A 12,049-nucleotide genomic window follows, 5' to 3' on the forward strand; every position below is an offset into this window, starting at 1 on the left:
ACTCAGTAAAATGATACATGTTTTTTCAAAGGACTTGAAAAGAAGGGAAACCTCACATAATTTCTTTCAGGGGCTGAGTGACATTTATGTGTTTGTTCAACTGAGATCTTTAAGCACCCACTATATGCCACACTGTGTGTGAGCTACTGTGCAGGCAAGCTAGGGCCCCTATCCACTTTGTGTCACAGACAATAAGGCATTCAGGGCGGTAGACTGCATGCAAACCTGACTCCATTTCTCCTTACCCTGTATTCCTGCCTCTAATAATGTGACTTTCCAGCTTCTTGCCTTAGAAAGTTGAGTTTACACTGGGCACCTGGGTGGCTCAGTGGGTTAAGTGTCTGACTTCAGCTCAGGTCATGATCTCCCAGTCCATGAGTTGGAGCCCCAAGTTGGGCTCTGTGCTGACGGCTCGGAGCCTGAAGCCTGCTTTGGATTCTGTCTCTCTCTCTCTCTCTCTCTCTGCCCCCCCCCCAACTCATGCTCTCTGTCTCTCAAAAATGGGTAAATGCTAAAAAAGAAAGAAAGCTGAGTTTATGTTCCTACCAGCTGAGCATCACTGGCCTTACGACTTACTTTGACCAACAGAATGTGTCACAAGTGACAGCATGTCACATCTGAGCCTAGGCCTCTGGAGACCTTGAGTGTCCTTCCAGAATCCTGCCTGTGCAAATAAGCCAGTACTAGCCCTACAGGCATGAGAGACCACATGGGGGAAAGACCAAAGTTCCCAGCCAACAGGAGCCTTCGGCAACCCCCAGAAGAACAGCCAACTGGCGAACCTGCAGCTGACCAGGAACGCACAGTGGAGCATAGCTGGGAGCAGATGAACCACCCAGAGGAACCTGGCCTGCAGGGCTGACCCACAGAACCATGAGCCAAATAAAAGCTTGTTGTTTTAAGCCATTCATTCAGCTATAGGATGGTTTGTTACACGACAGGGCCTACCCAGTACAAACAGAAATAATAACTAACTCTGACAAGCCAAATACAAAATGCCACCGAGCACCCGATGGAAGCACCTGTAATATTATTCCAACGTGTTTATAATTACAACGTATCATCCAATGTAGACATATGAAGAACGGATCTGACCAACCATCCTAGAGAACATAAAGAAGCTGTATATCGGGGGAAGGGCCAGCTCGAGACAGCCATAGTTCCTTTGAAAAATGGCCTGTGGATGAGTTGGATTTGCCTATGAAGTCATTCTTTGTTTCTTTTCTCTCTCTCTCTCAAAAAAAAAAAAAAAATAAGCTCTTTCATTCAATTAAGACTGTTGGACTCCATAGCGATTGTCTAACTTGATTCAAAGCAGCCATATCCTCTCTGACACATGTTCAGCCTCCCCTACTCGATAGGCTGGAATTTTAAATCCAGCTCTCCTGAATTTATGACACACACACAGTAGCAAGTCCCTACAGGCTGAAAATCAAACTGTAATTCAAAGGCCACAGGGCTGAGGAAACAGCCAGAAGATAAATCCCAATTTCTAACCTTGGATTCTCAGCAAGTTGATTTAGTGGACTGTCAGTCATATTTAAAAATAAAATAAAACTACAAAGACAGCAGACGGCATGTTCTAAAGAGAAACAGGGTGATGCTTTTCTGGACTCCTTCAAAAAGCTCTTGTTACCTGAAAAGACCTGTTATGTTATTTTAAGGGCCCTAGAACATTTGGCCCCAGTCAGTCATTTGCAGGAGGTTCTGAATTTTCAACTCATGAGACAGAAGGAAGGAATGAAACCATCAAATAGACACAGCGCGCCACACTGGGGGTGACATTGCCCAGGGCAAGGCAGCCTGTTTCTGGAGCCGAGCAGGTCACGCCCCCACCCCGAGCACGTGGTGAGCGAGCGCACACTGGGCGCAGAGGCCTGTGGGTACTCACCTTGCAGCCCTCGCAGGCGCTGACCCCATAGTGGTACCCGGATGATTTGTCCTGGCAGACGAAGCAGGGTTTGTACACACGAGGGGGAGGAAGCGGAGACGGAGGGCTGGGGACCAGTTCCTCGGAGCTCGTGCTTTGCGTTTCAATCGCTGTGGTGCGGAGGGGGTGGGGGGGGGGGAGAAAAAAAGATAATCTGTCAGTTCATTTCTTTCTCACCAGTGAAATCCCCGGCCGCGGCCCCAAGTTCAGCAACAACCCGAGCAAGGATAGGCCCACAAGAACACCTGTCACCGTGGGCACAGCAGTGGGACAGGGACACGGAGCTGTGCGGTTCACAGGGAGAGCCCACAGGCGTCTCTCATTTGCAGCGCAGCACAGCACTGTGCGGGAGAGGATTTTATCACCAGGCCATCCTCCAGAGGACCAGGCACTCAGAGCCGCGCAGTGACTTGTCTCAGATCAACGGCGCGGCACGAGAGTCAAGACCCAAAGTCAGATTTTCACACTGCAGACCTGAAGCTCTTTCTTTCAGCTCTTCTGCTGCCCCTCGCTTCCGATTCACGGGGAGTCTCTGCAATGACTTGTTTGACCCTGTTGCTCACTTAATTAATCAAAAGTAAATTTCCTAAGACAAACGAAGAAAATGCCAGAAGCAGCTACTGGGCGAGCATATGGGGAGGGCCTGCAGGGTGCAGCCTTAAGGAATCTTCATTAATCACAATATGGGTGGGGTGCCCCAGTGGCTTAGTCGGGTTGGGGGTCCCACTCGGGCTCGGGTCATGATCTCACCGTCTGTGAGTTCGGGCCCTACATGGGGCTCTGGGCTGACAGCTCAGAGTCTGGAGCCTGCTTCTGATTTTGTGTCTCCCTCTCTCTCTGCCCCTCCCCTGCCCACGTTCTGTCTCTTAAAAATAAATAAAGATTAAAAAAAAAAAAAAACCATTGGTAAGACCTTTGCTACTCCAAGACTAGTCCTTGGACCAGCAGCATCAGCATCACCTTCTAGTCAGCATCACCATCTACTAAGCTCATCAGCATCTTATTAGAAAACATACCATCAGGCCCCAGCTCAAGCCTACGGAAGCAGAATCTGCATTTTAACAAAACCCTCAGATTGCGGAACATGCAATTTATGTTTGAGAAGCAGTGGGTTATCCTAATGATAGGAGAGTCATACAGCTCTTTATTCTAGATTTTAAAATACACGGGGTGCTTGGCTGGCTCAGTCCTTAAGCATCTGACTTCAGCTCAGGTCATGATCTCACAGTCTGTGATTTCAAGCCCCGTATCGGGTGAGCGCGAGTCCCGCTTCAGGTGAGCGTGAGCCCTGCTTTGGGTAAGAACACAAGCCCCACTTTGGGTCAAACACGAGCCCCGGGTGAACCCCACTTCTCTCTCTCTCTTCCTCTCTCTGCCCCTCATTCACTTGTGCTCTCTCTCAAAAACAAACAAAAAAAAAAACCACAATTCCCCATCTCATTTTCTAACCACCCAAATTCCATGGTTAATAGGAATTCATAGAATTTAAGATCCGAGGGTTCTCCCATCCCTTGTCTCCAGATGCATGTTCAAAGCCAAAGCAAGACCTGGCTCATTTCCTATCACAGGCAAAAGTGCTCATGAAGTATGGTGGGAATGAGGAAGGGAGTGACTCACCCAAAGTCATCGAATAATGTTCCAGAATCTTCCAATCTCCAAATTACTTGAGAATATACAGTAGATTCCCCAGAGAGTAAGATTTCCAGTTGTTCCACTACTCACAATCTTCCAGACGAGATATTCTACCAACGTTATTGTCTTACAGCTAAGCCTTCAGGAAGTTGGGGCAACTCTACCCCTTCACACACTGAGAATCCACCCTCGTATCTTATAATCCTGCTACCACGCCACCATCATCTCTCACCTTAGCTACTCAAGGGTCTCGCTGTCCCTACGCTTCTACCCGAGGATCCCTTCCTCAAATGCGCAGTCGGATAACTGTTCAAAAAGTTAAAATCAATCCCTCTCCCTTACTTGTCGAAAACCCTCCAAGAGTCACCAGTTAGATCAAAGCCAATCTCATTACTGTGTTCCACAAGGCTCTTCACGATACAGCCCCTTAGCAACAACATCACTGAACTCAATCATTCTCATTTATCGATTTCTAAACACCTGCCTTCTATTCCATCTCTTGACGAGGCCAAGCTCTCCGACCAACTTAAGGCTACTGCCCTTAAACCATTTCCCCTAATTGGAGAGCTCTTTGAGCAAATGTCACCTCCTCAGAGATGGCTTTTCTACAGAAAGCCCCTTCCCACTCCTGATCGCTACATCCCATCATTTTCTTTTCTGTAAAACTCTAACTAGTACTCAAATTTAGAAAGTTTGTGTACAACTTTATATTCTCTCTCTGCCTCCTTCCAACTATGGGTTTCATGACGCCAACCTACCTACGTGCAGCATTTACAGCTGTGTTCCAGGCCTAGCGGTCCTGGCACACAGTAGGTAGGCAATCGATAAATATTTGTTGAATTAATACATGAACTTGTCCCCTTTTCTTTTTTTCTTTATTCTAAGCACTAAGAGCCCCTCTACGTTGTTAGGTAACCCGATTACAAATCAAATAGCTTTTATATACTCATTTGCTTCTTCAAAAAAAATTAATTATCCTTTTGGAGTAGAATCAACTATAATTATAGTATTTTCATAATTCAGAAGTTTCTTGGAATGAATTCATTAGAGTAACACAGGTCTAGTAGATAAATCTATATCACAGTCTCTACCGGTTAGAAGCAAGGTATCTGGGACAAAGACGGCTCTTACTCTGGGCAGCTTGGCATTATTGTGACAAGTGTTCTGCAGAAAGGCTGGCATCTGAGATGTCACTAGAGCTTATCAGATCAGCTCTCAAGCTGTAAATGCAAAAACAGGCCTCACACTAAGCTAATCAGCTTCACTGAAAGCAAATGAGAAATAATGACATCGACAAGAAAACAGTACTTGTTCAAAATACAGAATAATATACTGCTCTGTGTTAATAATCTAAGAAAACAAACATGCAGAGCATCTCCCCCAAACCATCTCCTTAGAGAAAGGTGCTGTCATCATCTTAGCATATATCCTTCCAGACCACTTTTCTATGCATATAAATGATTTTGGTTCGTTTGCTTGTTTACTAAAGTGGACTTCTGCTGTACAGTCTGTTTGGGACTCTAACTTACTGTGTCATGGGGTTTATTTCCTCGTCCATAAATATTTTTCCTGCAAAACATTCCATTATGATGAACCTCTTTGTAGCTAATCTCAGCACATGCCTGTGGCAGATCAATTCTCAGAAGTGGAATTACCAGCTCAAAAGGTATGGTTGTTTCAAAATATTTTGTTAGTTTTTAATTCACGTTGACAAACTGACTTCAAGAAAGGCTGTGTCACTCCTAATACATCAACGTGAGCGAGTCCTTCCCTAAATGCCTCCCCAAACTCCCAGATTTTATTTGTATGGCTTCACCTCCACCCGACTGCTTCAACAACGCTGACAGAGCTGTGTCGTCACCACCGTGATCAAGCCTGCACTGTGCTCTCCCCAGAAGCAATGTGTGGTGTGTGTATTTGTGTGTGTTTCCACGTCCTACTCGCTCGTGTAGAACAGCTAATCTGGCTTGTCTAGGAAAGTTGTAAATAGAATTCTGTTAGGGCTGGATTCAGCTGTCAGAGTTATGCCCTGAATTTCAAAAGTGGGTGGTAATTTCCATAAATATGTCACTTTAAATACATGTCCTAAAGGGAATCCAGCATTTCACCCTCCCAAAGAGAGGAAAGAGAAGTTGGGCAATTTAATACCCAAAAAACTCAGGGCAAAGCACACTTTTGAAAAGGGGAGAGACCTCACCAACCCCAAAACATTTCACAAAGTTTGGTAAAAGTCTTCTTCTACAGATCAGAATCACTTATAATAAATGAATGAATTCAGCACGTTTTTCCTGAACAGTTGCCGTGAAAGGAAATGTTCCATTGCAAGCAATCAATAGTGATGGCTCTACACTTTTATTAAGGCTCTGGTGATTTCACCAGTAATGTCCCTTAGCCTTGATGGTTCGGCCTAATGGAAAGTAAACCAACAATGAGAATACGATACAGCGGTTCTCAAAGCTAGCTGTACATCAGAACTACCTAGGGTGCTTTTAAACATTCTAATGTCCAGATTGCATCCCAAAACTAACATGCCAGAACGTCTGGGAACGGGAGCTAGGTATCAGTGTTTAACAAAGAAATCCTGGGGCACAGGGATAGCTCAGTTAAGCTTCTGACCGTGGCTCAGGTCATGATCTGACCAGGTTTGGGAGTTCAAGTCTCCCATTGGGCTATTTTAAGCAGAACCCACTTGGGATCTTCTGTCCCCGCCCCCCCCCCCCCGCCCCTCCTCCACTCGTTTTCTCTTTCTCTCTCTCACAAAATAAATAAACTTTAAAAAAAAATCCCAGGTGAGTCCAAATTGTGGCGGTTCTAGTACAATGACAAAGAGAGCTAACAGCCCTACTGAGCCCAGTGAAATCAAAGAAGACCTCCCAGAGGAGGTGACCAGGCTGTGTTTTGAAGCACGAATTAATTCTTTCTGTTGTGGTTTGTAATTTGTAATTTAAAAATGCCGAAAATGAATCCCACACAAACATAAATAGGAAAGACTCATACATGCCAAGAAATAATCATCTTCAGAAAAAAAACAGTCCCACCGGTGGCAAAGAATTCAATGTTGGTGCTATAGATATTCAAATACCCCCTCCAAGTTGATAATCTATGGTCCTGTATTTCCTTTGTGTGGCCTATACCACAGAGAACAATGCAAAGCAAAACAGAAAAGCAAATCTCGGTGGTATGGTTGAATGCCAAAGCTAGCCTTAAGCAAACACGTCAAGACAAGTTCTAGAATTACAACCAGGATATGGCATCAATATAAAAGCAGATTTGTGCTTCAACGCAACCTCTAGACTTTTCAGTAAAAATATACTTTGGCAAAGTTTATTAGTGCTCCTCCTCCCCTTTTGTCCTCCCCTCCGACCACCACCAGTAAAGACAGTGGGAGACAAGGGAGGGGGACAGCCCGGGGCTCCCCTCTCGCTAGCCATTGTTGGTATTTAAGAGAGCTACACAGTGCTTGGCCATTGATCTGTTCACTGTCATCCTGCTTAAATCAATAATCTATTAGTCCCTTTAAATTAGAGTTAGATTCATCAAATGCCCTTGAGAGGTCTCAAACATTTTGTTCCTTATTCCAGGCAAGCACAATCAGTCTATGGAATGATAAAATTTTTGCTCGAAAACTCTGCAGGCTCAGCAGACAATGTGTCCTGTATTAGCTCATTCAGCGATCTCGGGCAGGCCAAAAAAGCAGTTTTCAGACTTCCCAGGGGGACAAGAGGCTTGTGTCATTCAATAAAACAACTGCACTCCAGCCATCCTGATGTGATTTCAGTTTGGGGAAGCAGTCTTTGAGGAATAATTTGGATCTGCTTTTTGCCTCCTGCTTTTATTTATTTCCTTGCTTACTTATTGACTTATTCAGTTCTGTCTGGTGACTGCATCCCCAGTAAGCAGCAGCCTCCAACGTGGCATCCGAACCGCTGACCAGATGGGCTGCCTTGCTTCGTCAGGGAATGGCCAAGACAGAAGAACTTCTCCCGCTCGGGCGAGATGGATGCTTGGTTCCGCGGGTCCCTGCCCAGAGCAGAGTCAGCACCAGGGGTGCCCTGGGCTGCACACGTGCCAAAGGAGACAGTGAGGCCAACCAAACCTGCACTGGCAGAAGCTTCTAGCCCGTGTTTGAAACCTTTCCATCCCTGCAACACAGAGATGGCTGTCACTAGGGAAACGAAGCTAGAATCGCCTTTCCTTCTAGAAAAATTCATTACAGGTCTTGTTTGCCTTTAAATTAATGCTCCCCAAAGGGTGGTCCAGATCAGCAACCAGCCACAGAATTCCTGAGGGTAAGGGGGGGGGGGGGGGAGGGAGAGAAGGCACTGGCTTGAAATCAGTGACTTTCCGACTATCTGAGGTTAAGGAGGACCCATTCTAACTCCCCACCCCAGTCCCTCACAGCGTGATAAACTTCACTGAAAACAAATCCCTAGGAAAAGAACGTACAAACAAAACATTAATTTTCAGAAAAAAAAGGCATCGGAAAGGAGATGCCTAAAACACAAGCTACGACTTAAGGGAAAAAGAAAGATGTACTAGACATAAAATTAACTCTGCTAAATTGCTGTGAGAGTTTCTAAGCACTTGCTCTCAGTTCCCGCCCTTGTCTCACCACGGACTGGCAGCGGGCAGTTTAGGAACTGGCACCGGTCCGCAGACAGCGCTTCGAGAAGCCCTACTCTGTGAAGGGCTTCAAATCCAGAGGTCTGCAGACAAAACAAAAACAAACTAGAGGGAATCTCCACAGGCTGAGATGGTGTGAAAGCAGAACACCAGTGCTCCCAAGCGACACAGCTTGTTTTCAACGCCGCACAACTCTGGGGGGTTAAGTCGTTCCCCAAATAAAAGAACACCGAAGAAAGAATTAATGCTGTTGCCTGTTTAAGAGGCCTTGGCACTTGCGAACTTAACTCACCTGAGAAAACACAGTATAAATGCCCTTGTTGTTACAACACACCTGAGTGTCATTTAAACACACAGAAAGTCTCCAACAATAGCTCCCTTCACGATTCCTAACATGCTTGGCATTTTTCTAAAGGTTAGATTAAGTAGCAGATAACATTTTTAAGAGAGAGCACTGTATACTATTTTTTTTTTCTTTGTAAGAACTAATTTAGTGCTGCCTAAACCATGTTGACAGATTTCAGGATTTTATGTTGGGCCTGATTAGCGGCAGGCAGGCATCAAACATTATGAAAGCCCTGCCTTTTTACTAGAACCTTCGGTGATTAAGACAGTATTTTAATGCACTCTCTGGGCAGCTGAGCCTTAAAAGAAAAAGGAGTTGTAAAGTAAAAGGCATTTCCTGCATGGCCCCAGGGGAATTTTGAGCCCAGCGCTCCGGGACCCGGTGGGAGGGAATAATTTCAGCTAATTAAGGGAGAATAGCAAAGTGTTGCATTTGGTCAAAACATTCAGTGGGGCTTCATTTTTGTTGGCACCAAAGAGAGCCGGTCTGGATTTTTTCCCCCTTTTTCTGTGGACACACTGCAGGACTGCAAGGCCCACAGCTCACATACATTAGGGAGAAAGTCAAAGGAAACGCCAAAGTTCAACTAAAGTACAAGTAATTAGAACCAGATTCTCCTTTTGCCTGTGTGTGCGCATGCGCGTGCGAGCGCGGGTGTAGACGTTTTATTAAAATGTAATTTACATGGCTCGAAACGCTAGCGTGCGAGAGGAAAAAAAAAAAAAAAACCCGTACAAACTGTCGCTCATTTAATTTTCCTGTCGCCTCTTCGTTGGGGCGGGAGGTGGGGGAGGAATTGGGAGGATCAGCTCTCTTAATCACCTTTCAGGAGAAGCGGTTTGTTTCCACACGCACGGGATTTGCAAATCTGTGAATCACATTGTGAAATTAGGTAATTGCCAAACAAGAAAAACTTTGCTTTGAAATGGTCTCGCCTCACTCGGCTGCTGGTTTTGTTGTTATTAAGCAGCTCCAAGATTAGTCCAGGGTTTGGGGCAGGCAAAGGAGGGAGGGGGTGGGGAGAGAAGGAAAACATCAACGCGGGGCTTTGGCAGTCTTGACTCAGTAACCTGCCCGTGACCCTGAAGGAGTGTGTGTTTGCCCGGGTCACCCGGGATCCTGGCCGAGGGCTGGAGCTGGGTTATGAGAATCCCTGCTATTCTGACCACACATGCAACAGGTGCCGAACACAAGCAGGGGACAACAACAGGGGCTGGGGCCTGGGAGGAAGACTTTGATTTCGGAGTCCTTAAAAGCAAGCCATGCTTTTCAAAGTTTGATCCCCGGACCAGCAGTATCACCATCACCTGGGAATTCGTTAAAATGTAGACTCTCAGCGCCACCCCAGATACCCTGCTGCATGGAAACAGGCATCGTAACCACCCCCGTCCCACTCCAGATAATTCCTAACCTAAGCACGTTAGTAACATTCGAGACACCATGGCATAAAAATGCCTTGTTACCGCCCTAACCTCACGAGAATCCCAAACATTTTGCTGAGTGCATTTGGCATGGGAACTCTGTCAGCTTCCCCTTTGCCCAGGTCCTTACTAAATACTCCACCTTGTGAAGTACTTAATGCACTGAGAACTTCAGGCTGCGTGTGTGTTTATGCTCACCAGAAGCCAGAAGCCTTCGTTCTCTCCCACGGAATTCTGGCAGTGGCTTTTAGTTGGCAGCGGGTTCAAAGTTGCACAGGAAGAGCCTGAACTAATAGTATCTGCTATTTACTGAGCACTTACTAGGTGCCAGGGGCTGTGCTAGTTGTTTAACGTGTCTTAACTCGTCTAACTCCTCCCCAAAACCACGGGGAGGGGAGGGACCAGGAACTCTGCACTTTAGAATTAGGAATTTAAAAGCACAACACCGCTCTCAGCCTTTGCGAAAGAGACTGAAATGGCTTAATACACATCACTATTATTTCACTAAAACCCACAGCCTTTCTACCTTCTCATTCTCCATCTCCCTCATTTATTTTCTTTGCTAGAAACATCACTGGGTATGGTCTGCTCAGGGCTATTTACTCAAATTTGAGAACTGCGGGATTACGTACCTCCCTTTCTTTTAATTCATGGTTATAATTTTCCAAACACTGATTTGATTCCAGACATGGTTAAATGTGACGAGATAGTTTGGGCTTTAAAAAGAGAGAGAGAGAGAGAGGCTCAGAATCCACTAATCACTCCGCATTACAGCTATACCTGCCTGGGCTCACGGCCAGCAGAAATTATTCCTGGGACTGACTTTTACCATGGGAAGTGCTGTCATATTTTCATAAGGGACCATGACACACTCAACACCTACATTTCATTTTTATAATACGCTTTCTTGCTTCAAGGAACATAGCCGAAAATTATCTCATAGGTTGTTTTGGGTGACGTTTTTAACAGACGATGCTTTCTATCACTATTTTCTAGGACATACTAAGATAGCTTATGACAGGGTTCAAATAAATTCTCCCTTAAAACCACTTAACAGGCCTACACATCTAACTACTTATTAATGATCTGAACTGAGAGACATCAGAAATGGATCTGCATTAACTGAACAAATGCGGGAACCGGTCTCAGGAGTCATGTATAGATGAAGCTAATTGCATCGCAATATTAAGGTCCCCCTGAAGAGTTTATCTCAACACCAAATGATTCAGTTCAATATTCCACTTCTAATCAGGATCCCCATAACTTCTAAAAAAGCAATTATTGCACTAATAAATGACATCCTATTATCTGTTCAAATTTCCTGCACATAAAGTTGATTAAAACTGGGGCATTAAAATACGTACCATCTCAGACACAAAATTCTTTGCGTATGTGCTGTTAATATATGCTAAAAACCACGTCGATACCAGCCTAACAGAAAAGTTATGAGGGGATACTTTTTGGAATACTGTGTTCAAGGAAGAGGGAGATGAAATTATGCTTTGTCACCTGGGGACCCTTGCTATCTTCTCAGGTCTGAGAACGCTAAGTGCGATTACGCCAACGTTTAGCCAAAGCCACCGTTCTCAACAAAATGATGCCCCACTTAGGCTGCAAAGAAGTTTTTTGGTTTGGTTTTGTTTTTCCAGGTGTGCGCTCATTTGAGTGGCCTGAAAATAACTTTGAAACCAATTTAATCCTCACTGTGTGGGTTTTCTTGATTCCTAAAAAGAACTAAAACACCATAAGCCCGCAGAAAACCGTACGTAGGAAGTGTTGGGAAGCGTGTGGGCTTTGCTGCCAGAGGACCCTGGATTTGGATCCCTCTTCTGCCAGTAATTTAACGGCCATGCAGTTTTCCTTACTTCTCTGAGCCCTTGTATCTCTTTCATGAAAACGCAGACCATCCTCAAATTCCTGTGGGCGAAAGGGAGGTAATGTTTGCAACTTGCCTGGCACCCAGTAAGCGCTCAGCAAGTAAGAGCCAACCCCTACATCTCCACCACCCTCCCCCCCACACAACATTTCTTTCCATCTTCTTTAATCGAGGGCAGCGGTTCTCAACCAGCATCGGTTTTGCCCCACAAGAGACATTTT

General features: G+C 45.3%; 1 protein-coding gene across 3 annotated transcripts in view; it reads right to left on the reverse strand.

Moving 5' to 3' along the window:
- Positions 1-12,049, reverse strand: part of RARB (retinoic acid receptor beta) — a 174,190-nt gene that overhangs the window by 142,751 nt on the left and 19,390 nt on the right. For all 3 annotated transcript variants that reach the window (XR_007155534.1, XM_047874386.1, XM_047874387.1), the window contains exon 2: positions 1,892-2,040. Coding sequence is in view for 1 of the 3 variants with exons in the window: in XM_047874386.1 (XP_047730342.1) it covers positions 1,892-2,040 (149 nt within the window). In the remaining 2 variants the exon portion in view is untranslated. The remainder of the gene's footprint in view (positions 1-1,891; positions 2,041-12,049) is intronic.

Source organism: Prionailurus viverrinus, chromosome C2 (assembly GCF_022837055.1).
Source record: "Prionailurus viverrinus isolate Anna chromosome C2, UM_Priviv_1.0, whole genome shotgun sequence".
Taxonomy (NCBI): Eukaryota; Metazoa; Chordata; class Mammalia; order Carnivora; family Felidae; genus Prionailurus; species Prionailurus viverrinus.